Here is a 15,925-nt window from a genome sequence, read left to right as displayed (position 1 = left end):
AGAGACTAAAAGAATGGAATTACCAGTTACTGAAATGAGGAATAAATATCAAAGGAAGAGCACAGCTGCTCAGCTCTAAGGAGTATCGCTGTTTCTCACCGTTGGCATTCCTGGTGACACAGTGACTTCTGGGACCTCAGCTTTGATTCTGTCCATTTGGTTCTCTCTTTTCTGCCTTTTCTGTCATGGGGTTAGGCTTGTGGTGATGGAGAAGTGCTCTGTCCTTAGCCAGAGGTTGACGTAAGTTAAAAGATGTTGTAAACAGTAAAAGAGCACACAGTGCAGATTGTAGCTATCATTTTTATCTTTTGAGCTCAAGGTTTATATTTCTGTTTGCATTTTCAAGGTTTTAGGTCAGAGTTTTAAAATTAGGGCCAGGACCTTGAAGCCAGTTGCTTGGGTGTTTGTAGAAAGGAGTGGTGGCTCTTGTGAAATCTTCTGTAAGAGGTGTGCATGCCTCCTTATGTGCGTTCATCCACCCATCCATAAAAAATATTTGTAAATGCCTGCTATGTTTAAAGATGTGTTAGGGAGTTTACGGTGCTCATATTTTTAAGGGGGGTAGACAGTGGAGATTCAGGGAGCTGTCTAGTGGTCATAATATGAAAAAGGTGGAGACCCACTCTTTAGAGTAGCTCTAGATCATCCCCAGAGTTCTTTTTTTTTTTTTTTTTTTTTTTTTTATTTTATTTTTTTTATTTTTTGCTTTATCACAAATTTAATCAGTTATATGTATACATATGTTCCCATATCCCCTCCCTTTTGCGTCTCCCTCCCACCCTCCCTATCCCACCCCTCCAGGCGGTCACAAAGCACCGAGCTGATCTCCCTGTGCTATGCGGCTGCTTCCCACTAGCTATCTACCTTACGTTTGGTAGTGTATATATGTCCATGCCGCTCTTTCACTTTGTCACAGCTTACCCTTCCCCCTCCCCATATCCTCAAGTCCATTCTCTAGTAGGTCTGTGTCTTTATTCCTGTCTTACCCCTATGTTCTTCATGACCTTTTTTTTTCTTAAATTCCATATATATGTGTCAGCATACAGTATTTGTCTTTCTCTTTCTGACTTACTTCACTCTGTATGACAGACTCTAGGTCCATCCACCTCATTACAAATAGTTCAATTTCATTTCTTTTTATGGCTGAGTAATATTCCATTGTATGTATGTGCCACATCTTCTTTACCCATTCATCCAATGATGGACACTTAGGTTGTTTCCATCTCCGGGCTATTGTAAATAGGGCTGCTATGAACATTTTGGTACATGTCTCTTTTTGAATTATGGTTTTCTCAGGGTATATGCCCAGTAGTGGGATTGCAGGGTCATATGGTAGTTCTATTTGTAGTTTTTTAAGGAACCTCCATACCGTTCTCCATAGTGGCTGTACCAATTCACATTCCCACCAGCAGTGCAAGAGTGTTCCCTTTTTTCCACACCCTCTCCAGCATTTATTGTTTCTAGATTTTTTGATGATGGCCATTCTGACTGGTGTGAGATGATATCTCATTGTAGTTTTGATTTGCATTTCTCTAATTAGTAAAGATGTTGAGCATCCTTTCATGTGTTTGTTGGCAGTCTGTATATCTTCTGTGGAGAAATGTCTATTTAGGTCTTCTGCCCATTTTTGGATTGGGTTGTTTGTTTTTTTGTTATTGAGCTGCATGAGCTGCTTATAAATTTTGGAGATTAATCCTTTGTCAGTTGCTTCATTTGCAAATATTTTCTCCCATTCTGAGGGTTGTCTTTTGGTCTTGTTTATGGTTTCCTTTGCTGTGCAAAAGCTTTTAAGTTTCATTAGGTCCCATGTGTTTATTTTTGTCTTTATTTCCATTTCTCTAGGAGGTGGGTCAAAAAGGATCTTGCTGTGATTTATGTCATAGAGTGTTCTGCCTATGTTGTCCTCTAAGAGTTTGATAGTGTCTGGCCTTACATTTAGGTCTTTAATCCATTTTGAGCTTATTTTTGTGTATGGTGTTAGGGAGTGATCGAATCTCATACTTTTACATGTCCCTGTCCAGTTTTCCCAACACCACTTATTGAAGAGGCTGTCCTTTCTCCACTGTACATTCCTGCCTCCTTTATCAAAGATAAGGTGACCATATGTCCGTGGGTTTATCTCTGGGCTTTCTATCCTGTTCCATTGATCTATCTTTCTGTTTCTGTGCCAGTACCATACTGTCTTGATTACTGTAGCTTTGTAGTATAGTCTGAAGTCAGGGAGCCTGATTCCTCCAGCTCCATTTTTCGTTCTCAAGATTGCTTTGGCTATTCGGGGTCTTTTGTGTTTCCATACAAATTGTGAAATTTTTTGTTCTAGTTCTGTGAAAAATGCCAGTGGTATTTTGATAGGGATTGCATTGAATCTGTAGATTGCTTTGGGTAGTAGAGTCATTTTCACAATGTTGATTCTACCAATCCAAGAACATGGTACATCTCTCCATCTATTTGTATCATCTTTAATTTCTTTCATCAGTGTCTTATAATTTTCTGCATACAGGTCTTTTGTCTCCTTAGGTAGGTTTATTCCTAGATATTTTATTCTTTTTGTTGCAATGGTAAATGGGAGTGTTTCCTTGATTTCACTTTCAGATTTTTCATCGTTAGTATATAGGAATGCCAGAGATTTCTGTGCATTAATTTTGTATCCTGCAACTTTACCAAATTCATTGATTAGCTCTAGTAGTTTTCTGGTAGCATCTTTAGGATTCTCTATGTATAGTATCATGTCATCTGCAAACAGTGACAGCTTTAGTTCTTCTTTTCCAATTTGGATTCCTTTTATTTGCTTTTCTTCTCTGATTGCTGTGGCTAAAACTTCCAAAACTATGTTGAATAAGAGTGGTGAGAGTGGGCAACCTTGTCTTGTTCCTGATCTTAGTGGAAATGGTTTCAGTTTTTCACCATTGAGGACGATGCTGGCTGTGGGTTTGTCATATATGGCCTTTATTATGTTGAGGAAAGTTCCCTCTATGCCTACTTTCTGCAGGGTTTTTATCATGAATGGGTGTTGAATTTTGTCGAAAGCTTTCTCTGCATCTATTGAGATGATCATATGGTTTTTCTCCTTCAATTTGTTAATATGGTGTATCACGTTGATTGATTTGCGTATATTGAAGAATCCTTGCATTCCTGGGATAAACCCCACTTGATCATGGTGTATGATCCTTTTAATGTGCTGTTGGATTCTGTTTGCTAGTATTTTGTTGAGGATTTTTGCATCTATGTTCATCAGTGATATTGGCCTGTAGTTTTCTTTCTTTGTGACATCCTTGTCTGGTTTTGGTATCAAGGTGATGGTGGCCTCGTAGAATGAGTTTGGGAGTGTTCCTCCCTCTGCTATATTTTGGAAGAGTTTGAGAAGGATAGGCGTTAGCTCTTCTCTAAATGCTTGATAGAATTCGCCTGTGAAGCCATCTGGTCCTGGGCTTTTGTTTGTTGGAAGATTTTTTATCACAGTTTCAATTTCAGTGCTTGTGATTGGTCTGTTCATATGTTCTATTTCTTCCTGATTCAGTCTTGGCAGGTTGTGCATTTCTAAGAATTTGTCCATTTCTTCCAGGTTGTCCATTTTATTGGCATAGAGTTGCTTATAGTAATCTCTCACGATCTTTTGTATTTCTGCAGTGTCAGTTGTTACTTCTCCTTTTTCATTTCTAATTCTATTGATTTGAGTCTTCTCCCTTTTTTTCTTGATGAGTCTGGCTAATGGTTTATCAATTTTGTTTATCTTCTCAAAGAACCAGCTTTTAGTTTTATTGATCTTTGCTATTGTTTCCTTCATTTCTTTTTCATTTATTTCTGATCTGATTTTTATGATTTCTTTCCTTCTGCTAACTTTGGGATGTTTTTGTTCTTCTTTCTCTAATTGCTTTAGGTGCAAGGTTAGGTTGTTTAGTCGAGATATTTCCTGTTTCTTAAGGTGGGATTGTATTGCTATAAACTTCCCTCTTAGAACTGCTTTTGCTGCATCCCATAGGTTTTGGGTCGTCGTGTCTCCATTGTCATTTGTTTCTAGGTATTTTTTAATTTCCTCTTTGATTTCTTCAGTGATCACTTCGTTATTAAGTAATGTATTGTTTAGCCTCCATGTGTTTGTATTTTTTATAGCTCTTTTCCTGTAATTGATATCTAGTCTCATAGCATTGTGGTCGGAAAAGATACTTGATACAATTTCAATTTTCTTAAATTTACCAAGGCTTGATTTGTGACCCAAGATATGATCTATCCTGGAGAATGTTCCATGAGCACTTGAGAAAAATGTGTATTCTGTTGTTTTTGGATGGAATGTCCTATAAATATCAATTAAGTCCATCTTGTTTAATGTATCATTTAAAGCTTGTGTTTCCTTATTTATTTTCATTTTGGATGATCTGTCCATTGGTGAAAGTGGGGTGTTAAAGTCCCCTACTATGATTGTGTTACTGTCGATTTCTCCTTTTATGGCTGTTAGTGTTTGCCTTATGTATTGAGGTGCTCCTATGTTGGGTGCATAAATATTTACAATTGTTATATCTTCTTCTTGGATCGATCCCTTGATCATTATGTAGTGTCCTTCTTTGTCTCTTCTAGTAGTCTTTATTTTAAAGTCTATTTTGTCTGATATGAGAATTGCTACTCCAGCTTTCTTTTGGTTTCCATTTGCATGGAATATCTTTTTCCATCCCCTTACTTTCAGTCTGTATGTGTCTCTAGGTCTGAAGTGGGTCTCTTGTAGACAGCATATATATGGGTCTTGTTTTTGTATCCATTCAGCCAATCTGTGTCTTTTGGTGGGAGCGTTTAGTCCATTTACATTTAAGGTAATTATCGATATGTATGTTCCTATTCCCATTTTCTTAATTGTTTTGGGTTCGTTATTGTAGGTCTTTTCCTTCTGTTGTGTTTCTTGCCTAGAGAAGTTCCTTTAGCATTTGTTGTAAAGCTGGTTTGGTGGTGCTGAACTCTCTCAGCTTTTGCTTGTCTGTAAACGTTTTAATTTCTCCATCAAATCTGAATGAGATCCTTGCTGGGTAGAGTAATCTTGGTTGCAGGTTTCTCTCCTTCATCACTTTAATTATGTCCTGCCACTCCCTTCTGGCTTGTAGAGTTTCTGCTGAGAGATCAGCTGTTATCCTGATGGGGATTCCCTTGTGTGTTATTTGTTGTTTTTGCCTTGCTGCTTTTAATATGATTTCTTTGTGTTTAATTTTTGACAGTTTGATTAATATGTGTCTTGGCGTATTTCTTCTTGGATTTATTCTGTATGGGACTCTCTGTGCCTCCTGGACTTGATTAACTATTTCCTTTCCCATATTAGGGAAGTTTTCAACTATAATCTCTTCAAATATTTTCTCAGTCCCTTTCTTTTTCTCTTCTTCTTCTGGAACCCCTATAATTCGAATGTTGGTGCGTTTAATGTTGTCCCAGAGGTCTCTGATATTGTCCTCTGTTCTTTTCATTCTTTTCTCTTTATTTTGCTCTGCATTAGTTATTTCCACTATTTTATCTTCCACCTCACTTATCCGTTCTTCTGCCTCAGTTATTCTGCTATTGATCCCATCTAGAGTATTTTTCATTTCATTTATTGTGTTTTTAATCGATGCTTGATTCATCTTTAGTTCTACTAGGTCCTTGTTAACTGTTTCTTGCATTTTGTCTATTCTATTTCCAAGATTTTGGATCATCTTTACTATCATTATTCTGAATTCTTTTTCAGATAGACTGCCTATTACCTCTTCATTTGTTAGGTCTGGTGGGTTTTTATCTTGCTCCTTCTCCTGCTGTGTGTTTTTCTGTCTTCTCATTTTGCTTATGTTACTGTGTTTGGGGTCTCCTTTTTGCCGGCTGCAGGTTCGTAGTTCCTGTTGTTTTTGGTGTCTGTCCCCAGTGGCTAAGGTTGGTTTAGTGGGTTGTGTAGGTTTCCTGGTCGAGGGGACTAGTGCCTGTGTTCTGGTGGATGAGGCTGGATCTTGTCTTTCTGGTGGGCAGGTCCACGTCTGGTGGTGTGTTTTGGGGTGTCTGCAGACTTTTTATGATTTTAGGCCACCTCTCTGCTAATGGGTGGCGTTGTGTTCCTGTCTTGCTAGTTGTTTGGCATAGGGTGTCCAGCACTGTAGCTTGCTGGTCGTTGAGTGAAGCTGGGTGCTGGTGTTGAGATGGAGATCTCTGGAAGATTTTCGCCGTTTGATATTATGTGGAGCTGGGAGGTCTCTTGTGGACCAGTGTCCTGAAGTTGGCTCTCCCACCTCAGAGGCACAGTACTGACTCCTGGCTCCTCAATTTGGGATGATTTGTTGTCTATTCATGTATTCCACAGATGCAGGGTACATCAAGTTGATTGTGGAGCTTTAATCCGCTGCTTCTGAGGCTGCTGGGAGAGGTTTCCCTTTCTCTTCTTTGTTCTCACAGCTCCCGGGTCTCAGCTTTGGATTTGGCCCCGCCTCTGCGTGTAGGTCGCCGGAGGGCGTCTGTTCTTCGCTCAGACAGGAAAGGGTTAAAGGAGCAGCCTCTTCGGGAACTCTGGCTCACTCAGGCCGGGCGGGAGGGAGGGGCATGGAGTGCGGGGCGAGCCTGCAGCGGCAGAGGTCGGCGTGACGTTGCACCAGCCCGAGGCGCGCCGTGCGTTCTCCCAGGGAAGCCGCCCCTGGATCCCGGGACCCCGGCAGTGGCGGGCTGCACAGGCTCCCGGAAGGGCGGTGTGGACAGTGACCTGCGCTCGCACACCGGCTTCTTGGCGGCGGCAGCAGCAGCCCCAGCGTCCCACGCCCGTCACTGGGCTCCGCGCTTTCAGTCGCGACTCGCGCCCATCTGTGGAGCCCCCTTTAAGCAGCGCTCTTAATCCCCGCTCCTCGCGCACCAGGAAACCAAGAGGGGAGAAAAAGTCTCTTGCCTCTTCGGCAGCTCCAGAGTTTTCCCGGACTCCCTCCCGGCTAGCTGTGGCACATTAGCCCCCTTCAGGCTGAGTTCTCGCCGCCAGCCCCAGTCCTCTCCCTGCGCTCTGACCGAAGCCCGAGCCTCAGCTTCCAGCGCCGCCCGCCCCGGCGGGCGAGCAGACAAGCCTCTCGGGCTGGTGAGTGCCGCTCGGCACCGATCCTCTGTGCGGGAATCTCTCCGCTTTGCCCTACCCAGGTATGTGGGGAGTTTCTTGCCTTTTGGGAGGTCTGGGGTCTTCTGCCAGCGTTCAGTAGGTGTTCTGTAGGAGTTGTTCCACGTGTAGCTGTATTTCTGGTGTATCCGTGAGGAGGAAGGTGATCTCCGCGTCTTACTCTTCCGCCATCTTACCCGGAAGTCCCCAGAGTTCTTTATTCAAACAGAATTTCATAATGAAACCCAAGATGTCAAAATCCCAAGCTGCAAAATCCCTGGAAGACCCAGGACCCCACCAGCTCAGCACCCCTCTTTGTTGCCTTTGCAGAGGTTTCTTAGAACCCCTAGGTGTCTGCATAGCCCAGTTGGAAAAACCCCTCCTCTAGACTATGCCAAAGTTTTTTTTTTTAAAACATGTGATTCCTTAGCCTTTCCCATCATAAAAAAGAAAAAATATTATTATGATTTCCCATCATCATAAATTGAGAGGGAAACTTTTTTCTTTTACATGAGTTTTCTCTTTTAGAAAAAAATAGAAGCTATTATTTAAGCTTAGTTAAATGTTTTAAATCACCAAACCTCTGCACATCTTTCCTATAGAGACTAGTTCATGGAAAGAATTACTGAAAAATTTTAGTGGATGATAATGATATTAACAGATTGTCAAGTGATTAGAGTCTTATTTGGGGTACCCACTGATGTACTGCTTTATATGCATGGGTTGAAGTTTGACCTTTGTTTTTACTTCCAGACGTACTATAAAGGATGGTGATTTATGTCATTAGCTTATGGGTTATAAATATTAGTGAAGTGGTCTGAATGCTTTAGTAAAGTCAGATGAATCGAATGGGCAGGTCTGTGCCTATTGTTTGGATTAAAAAAAATCACACATTCATGTATTCTTTTCATCCTTTTAAAAAACAAAAAGGTAATATTACTGCATTATAATTCTATTGCACATTTAAAATGCAGATTTAAAAAATTCTAATTGTGCTTTTTAGTAACTAATAATTTAATAGTGCTTTTGATCCTCCCCTACTTTTTCAGCCTTCTTTTCTTGCTTGATGTTAGGAAACCCAAATTGAAGATACCTGCAGTTCAAACAGGTTGAACTTGTGGCCTTGGCTGTAATTGTCACTTCACAATCTATTTTTTGTTTTAATCTTATTATTAAACCTTTTTGTTCCCTGCAGACTGGTGAATTTTCAGCTCGTTTCCTTTTGAAGTTGCCAGTGGATTTCAGCAATATTCCCACATACCTGCTCAAGGTAAAAGTATATGATTATCAGTGTGAGAATGTAAATGAGCTTTTTAAGTCATTATTTAACTCTGAATATTTGCACGGTTTGCCAGCATTTTGCTCAGATGATGAATTCTATTTAAAAATATATTACATGAAGATCCACTGAGTTATTGTTACCTAAAAGCTAAAATAGTAGCCCTAAAAATCATTTCAAAATGGATTTTTCCTTATAAGACAAAATTAGTAAAAGCAAATTAAACATTGGGAAAAAACCTGCCTTTGGTTAATAATCTTTTGGGGATGAAAGACTCTCTTAGAAATTATCTTAATATGCATTCTATCTTTAAGTAGGATTGCATATTAACTATGCTGTGCTAAAGGATGTTTCATTTTCTTTATTTATGTCGCAGTTGATCCCGGGCACCTTGAAAGTTAGACTGTCCTGGAGAGACCTAGAATTGAGTTAGGCCAGTGTATATGGCATTCTTTAAAATATGATGCAGGCAACTTGTGGCTTGGGAGCAGCTACTTTGGGAAGGGGTCTGCAAAATGCATTGTAGAGGAAATCCAGATCCACACTAGGCTGTGGTTAGTGTGAAAAAAAAACTAAATGGACCAGGGAACCAGCAAGTTCTGAACAGGAAGCCTTAAGACAAAGGCCTAAGTTTATCGTAGATGTAGATTTGGGTCGTGATTTAAGGTATTGCCTCAGCCATCTTCAGCCTATGGTGATATAGCTTTGCTCTAATGTAAGAAAAATTTCTGCCTTCCAAATTTGATGTTGTTCAGAGAATTAATGGTATTTATTACAGTGTAGCGAGAAGACAAAAATCCTTGTGCAAGTGTTCCTGCATACTATAATAGTCATAAATAACATTAGATCTTAATCTTGATAATGACTGGAAATACAGTGTAGTCTGGAATATAAACTATAGACAGTAGGAAAGATTAGGGAACACTTTTTTTTTTTTAAAACATTCTACCCAAGGGACTTATTAGTTTCTTTTCCCCTAAGTAAAACATGGGATTTTTGTGCCTCATTAAACTTTCATTTTTAGTTTCTAGTTGACTATTTTCCCACTGTGTATCCGAGTTGTGACCTGTGATTACCAAGCATAATTAATTTGGTTTTAGCAGTTACTTTGCTCTATTAGAATAGCAAGCAGTCTCCTTGGAAACTCTTAGATCACAGACTCATTGACCTTTATGTATCCAGTTAAAACTCTATTTCTGCTCATTTAAAACAAAATTCAGTAGTATATGAGAGTATATTATTCATATAATCACTTTAATCCATAATTTACAGTTATAGTTCCTTTGTTTTGATCTGTTGGGCCTTTTCAGTTTGAATGGTTGTCCTGTTTGTTTGAACTTAGTGTTGTCTCTGCTCATGTTCTTGAAGGTCAAAGGGAAAAACATACTTCTTGGATCATAATCTATGTATTTTTTCCTCTTCAAAACCAAATTTCCATATTTTCTATTCTAAGATTTCTAACTTTATATTGTTTTGCCCTAACTTTCCTTGCCAGTCAGATAGGAAAAAGGTGGAACCTATTTGGCAGAATTGGAAAGCATTTTTACCTTCCCAAAGTACAATGAAGTGATTTTTCTACTATAGATTAAATGCCTACCTTGCAGCACTAATGTCTTTCTGGATCTTTAGTTCCTGCAGAGAGTAAAAAATACAACAAGAATTAAAAAAAGAGAAACTCTTATATAACACAAAACAATGGCAAAAAAATACCTACCTGCATACCAGAAGTAATCCAGAATACCTATTGAGGGTTTTAAGATCTAAGTTCCTAAAGTTGTTGTATCATAATCTTGGGACATTTGGCTATATGCTTAAAACTAAGTATGCATTAGGAACTGTTCTACATGTTATTTGCATTTGGATGCTCCTAATCTAATTACCTGCCTGCTGTCTGATAGTCTAAGTCCAAAAGTAACTTCCTCAAATTCCTAGGGTTAGGATATTCTTCACAGCATCAATGTAGTTTTGCCTCACCATCTCAAAGAAATGAAAGGTAAAGTAGAACTTTTAAATATTGAGATATCATGGAGTTTGACTACATATCCTACCAATTTGCTACCGTGAAATTTTATCACCCTGTGATGAAGCCATCATTCACTCATAAGTTTATATTTCCAAGTGTACATGTTTTATCCACTAATGAAATTTTTTGATGTTAGAATGAAAAAGCCATTAAGTATTCAGTGATATGATTTTACCTTATACTATACTCCAAGCATGTATGGTTCTTCTTCTTTTTTTTTTTTTTGGCTGCATTGGGTCTTTGTTGCTGCGTGTGGGCTTTCTCTAGTTGTGGTGAACGGGGACTGCTCTTCATTGTGGTGCATGGGCTTCTTGTTTCGGTGGCTTCTCTTGTTGCGGAGCACGGGCTCTAGACGTGCTGGCTTCAGTAGTTGTGGCACGTGGGCTCACTAGTTGTGGCTCGCGGGCTCTAGAGCACAGGCTCAGTAGTTGTGGCACACGGGCTTAGTTGCTCCGCAGCATGTGGGATCTTCCCAGACCAGGGCTCGAACCCATGTCCCCTGCATTGGCGGGCAGATTCTTAACCACTGTGCCACCACGGAAGTCCACATATATGGTTGTTACATGGGATAGAATGAATTTATTCTGAAAATGAGTCCTGACTTTAGTGTCTGGGTTTTATTTTTAGCTGTGGTAAGTCAAAGGGTTAGATAAATCATTTACATAAAAACTCAGTCAGTAAAAAAAAAAAACAAAACTTCTGTAGCAGGAAATAAATTACAGGTAGGCATAGACTGACTTTCCCATGTCTGTCCTACTTGGGCCCAGGTGTGCACCCCTGAACTTCTCAACTGAAGAGAATACGCTCCATCCATGTTGTTGCAAATAGCAAAATTTCATTCTTTTTTATGACTGAGTAATATTCCATTGTATATAAGTACATCTTATTTATCCATTCATCTGTTGATGGACATTTAGGTTGCTTCCATATCTTGGGTATTATAAATAGTGCTGCTATGAACATGGGGGTGCATGTATCTTTTTGAATTAGTGTTTTTGTTTTCTTTGGGTAAATACCCAGGAGTGAAATTGCTGGATCATGTGGTAGTTCTATTTTTAGTTTTTTGAGGCACCTCCATGCTGTTTTCCACAGTGGCTGCACCAATTTACATTCCCACCAACAGTGTACCAGGGTTAACTTTTCTCTGCAGCTTTGCCAACATTTGTTGTTTGTGACCTTTTTGATGATAGCCATTCTGACAGGTGTGAGGTGATATCTCATTGTGGTTTTGATTTGCATTTCTCTGATCAACATTATTGATGTTGAACATATTTTCATGTGCCTGTTGGCCATAGGTATGTTTTGTTTTGTTTTGTTTTTTGGAAAATGTTTATTTTAGTTCTGCCCATTTTTAAATCAGTTGTTTATTTATTTATTATTTTATTTTTTAAAAAAATTTTTCATTGAAGTATAGTTGATTTACAATATTGTGTGTACAGCAAAGTGATTCAGTTATACATACATATATTCCTCTTCAGATTCTTTTGCATTGTAGGTTATTACAAGATACTGAATATAGTTTCCTGTACTATACAGTAGGTCCTTATTGTTTATCTATTTTATGTATAGTAGTGTGTATCTGTTAATCCCAAGCTCCTAATTTATTCCCACCCCGCCCCCATTCCCCTTTGGTAACCATAAGTTTGTTTTCTATGTCTGTGAGTCTATATCTCTTTTGTAAATAAGTTCATTTTTATCATTTTTTTTAGATTCCACATGTAAGTGATATCATATGATATTTGTCTTTGTCTGACTTACTTCATTTAGTATGATAATCTCTAGGTCCATCCATGTTGCTACAGATGGCATTATTTCATTCTTTTTTATGGCTGAGTAATTTCGAATTAGAGTTTTCATCTTTTCCAGATATATGGCCAGCAGTGGGATTGCTGAATCATATGGTAACTCTACTTTTAATTTTTTAAGGAACCTCCATAACGTTCTCCATAGTGACTACACCAATTTACATTCCCACCAACAGTGTAGGCAGGTTCTTTTTTCTTCACACCCTCTCCAGCGTTTATTTTTTGTAGACTTTTTGATGATGGCCATTCTGAATGGTGTGAGGTGATAACCTCATTGTAGTTTTGATTTATTTCTCTAATAGTTAGCAATGTTGAGCATCTATCTTTTCATGTGCCTATTGGCCATCTGTATGTCTTCTTTGGAGAAATGTCTATTTAGGTCTTCTGCCCACTTTTTGATTGAGTTGTTTGTTTTTTTGATATTGAGCTGTATGAGCTGTTTGTATGCGTTGTTTATTTTTTTGATATTGAGTTGTATGAGCTGTTTTTATATTTTGGATAGTAACCCCTTATTGGTCATATCATTTGCAAATATTTTTTCCCATTTGGTAGGTTGCCTTTTCATTTTGTTGATGATTTCCTTTGCTGTGCAAAAGCTTTTAAGTTTAATTAGGTCCTGTTTGTTTATTTTTCCTTTTGTTTTCTCTGCCTTAGGAGACAGATCCGAAAAATATTGCTGTGATTTATGTAAAAGAGTGTTCTGCCTATGTTTTCTTCTAGGAGTTTTATGGTTTCAGAACTTACATTCAGGTCTTTAATTCATTTTGAGCTTATTTTTGTGTATGGTGTGAGAAAATGTTCATATTTCATTCTTTTACATGTAGCTGTCAAGTTTTCCCAGCACCGCTTATTGAAGAGATTGTCTTTTCTCCATTGTATATTCTTGCCTCCTTTGTCATAGATTATTTGACCATAGGTATGTGGGTTTATTTCTGGGCTCTCTATTCTGTTCCATGGATCTATGTGTCTGTTTTTGTGCCAGTACCATACTGTTTTGATTACAGTAGCTTTGTGGCATAGTCTGATGTCAGGGCATGTGATACCTCCAGCTTTGTTCTTCTTTCTCAAAATTCTTTTGGCTATTAGGGGTCTTTTGTGTTTCCATATGAATTTTAGAATTGTTTGTTCTACTTCAGTGAAAAAATGCCATTGATATTTTGATAGGGGTTGTACTGAACCTGTAGCTTGCCTTGTGTTGTGTGCTCATTTTAACAATATTAATTCTTCCAATCTGTGAACACGTTATATCTTTCCATCTGTTGTGTCATCTTCAGTTTCTTTCATCAGTGTCTTATTGTTTTCTGAATACAGGTATTTTACTTCCTTAGGTAAGTTTATACCTAGCTATTTTATTTTTTTAGATGTGATTGTAAATGGGATTGTTTCCTTAATTTCTCTTTCTAATAGTTCTTTGTTAATGTATAGAGATGCAACAGATTTCTGTATATGAGTTTTGTATCCTGCAACTTAACTGAATTTATTGATGAGCTCTAGTAGTTTTTTGGTGGCTTCTTTAGGATTTTCTATGTATAGTATCATGTCATCTGCAAACAGTGACAGTTTTACTTCTTCCTTTCCAACTTGGATTCTTTTTATTTCTTTTTCTTGTCTGATTGCTGTGGCTGGGACTTCCAGTACTATGTTGAATAAAAGTGGTGAGAGTGGGGTGCTATCATTCTTTCATATAGTAGGGGAAAATAGGTAATAGCATGACTGTTTAAAAAGTGCATGTATGACAGTCACAAAATGTGACTTTTCATCAAAGATTGAGTTTTAGTAAATTTGCAGTTTTAAAATTCCTCACTCTCCTCACCTTTCCTTAGGAACAGGGGAGGATTTTGCATTCTGTGCAGCCGGAAGAAGAGAATTAGGCTGATTAATCTCCCTGGATTTTTTTTTTTTAATGAATTCTTGCATTGTTCTTTATTATTTGGAATTGTTTGAAAGTCCATTTATTTTTACATATTTGCTAGGAAGGAAACTGATAACTTCCCCCAAATATTCTCTTTTTTAAAATATAGCAAGCTTGTTAGGGTGATATGTATTGATTATAGTTGTTTCTCAGCAAGCATAAGGTAGCAAACATTAAAAAGCCCTCTGATCCTGATAAATGAATATAAATTCAAAGACTATTCATTACAAATTTTTTTCTCTAAACCACACATTTTAAAAGATGCTTCAGAATTTGATACCTTTTAGAAGCAAGAATATACAATGGAGAAAAGACAGTCTCTTCAATAAGTGGTGCTGGGAAAACTGGACAGCTACATGTAAAAGAATGAAATTAGACACTCCCTAACACCATACACAAAAATAAGCTCAAAATGGGTTAAAGACCTAAATGTAAGGCCAGACATTATAAAATTCTTAGAGGAAAACATAGGCAGAACACTCTATGACATAAATCACAGCATGATCCTTTTTGACCCATCTCCTAGAGAAATGGAAATAAAAACAAAAATAAACAAATGGGACCTAATGAAACTTAAAAGCTTTTGCACAGCAAAGGAAACCATAAACAAGACGAAAAGACAACCCTGAGAATGGGAGAAAATATTTGCAAATGAAGCAACTGACAAAGGATTAATCTCCAAAATATACAAGCAACTCATGCAGCTCAATATCAAAAAAACAAACAACCCAGTAAAAAATGGGCAGAAGACCTAAATAGACATTTCTCCAAAGAAGATATTCAGATTGCCAACAAACACATGAAAGGATGCTCAACATCACTAATCATTAGAGAAATGCAAATCAAAACTGCAATGAGATATCACACCAGTCAGAATGGCCATCATACAAACACTAAATGCTGGAGAGGGTGTGGAGAAAAGGGAACACTCTTGCACTGTTGGTGGGAATGTAAATTGATACAGCCACTATGGAGAACAGTATGGAGGTTCCTTAAAAAACTAAAAATAACACTACCATATGACCCAGCAATCCCACTACTGGACATGTACCCTGAGAAAACCATAATTCAAAAAGAGTCATGTACCATAATGTTCACTGCCGAACTATTTACAATAGCCAGGACATGGAAGCAACCTAAGTGTCCATCGACAGATGAATAGATAAAGAAGATGTGGCACATATATACAATGCAATATTACTCAGCCATAAAAAGAAACGAAATTGAGTTATTTGTAGTGAGGTGGATGGACCTAGAGTCTGTCATACAGAGTGAAGTAAGTCAGAAAGAGAAAAACAAATACCATATGCTAACACATATATATGGAATCTAAAAAAAAATGGTTCTGAAGAACCTAAGGGCAGGACAGGAATAAAGACGCATATGAAGAGAATGGACTTGAGGACACGGGGAGTGGGAAGGGCAAGCTGGGATGAAGTGAGAGAGTGGTATGGACATATGTACACTACCAGCTGTAAAATAGATAGCTAGTGGGAAGCAGCTGCGTAGCACAGGGAGATCAGCTCGGTGCTTTGTGATCACCTAGAGGGGTGGGATAGGGAGGGAAGGTGGGAGGGAGACGCAAGAGGGAGGAGATATGGGGATATATATACATATGTATAGCTGATTCACTTTGTTATAAAGCAGAAACTAACACACCATTGTAAAGCAATTATACTCCAATAAAGATGTTAAAAAGAAAGAAAAAAAGAATTTGATACCTTTTAGTTTAGGGAATTTTTTGGATCCAATAAAGTCACACTTAATAAGCAGCTTTTAGAAATAAAGACTGCTTTAACTCACTCTTGTGAAATCTGGTTTTAAAGAAAACAGTTGTCTG

The 15,925-nt window shown here is 38.2% G+C and overlaps 1 protein-coding gene across 2 annotated transcripts in view; it reads left to right on the top strand.

Moving 5' to 3' along the window:
- BABAM2 (BRISC and BRCA1 A complex member 2) overlaps window positions 1-15,925 on the top strand; it is a gene marked incomplete at its 5' end in the record, with an annotated part of 454,317 nt that overhangs the window by 140,023 nt on the left and 298,369 nt on the right. For both annotated transcript variants that reach the window (XM_079721415.1, XM_079721414.1), the window contains one exon: window positions 8,262-8,336. In XM_079721415.1, coding sequence (XP_079577541.1) covers window positions 8,262-8,336 — 75 coding nt within the window. The remainder of the gene's footprint in view (window positions 1-8,261; window positions 8,337-15,925) is intronic.

The sequence above is a fragment of the Hyperoodon ampullatus genome (genome assembly GCF_949752795.1).
Source record: "Hyperoodon ampullatus genome assembly, chromosome: 15".
Taxonomy (NCBI): Eukaryota; Metazoa; Chordata; class Mammalia; order Artiodactyla; family Ziphiidae; genus Hyperoodon; species Hyperoodon ampullatus.
The sequence above is the reverse complement of the archived record's forward strand: the minus strand, read 5'-3'. Positions and strand labels throughout refer to the sequence as shown.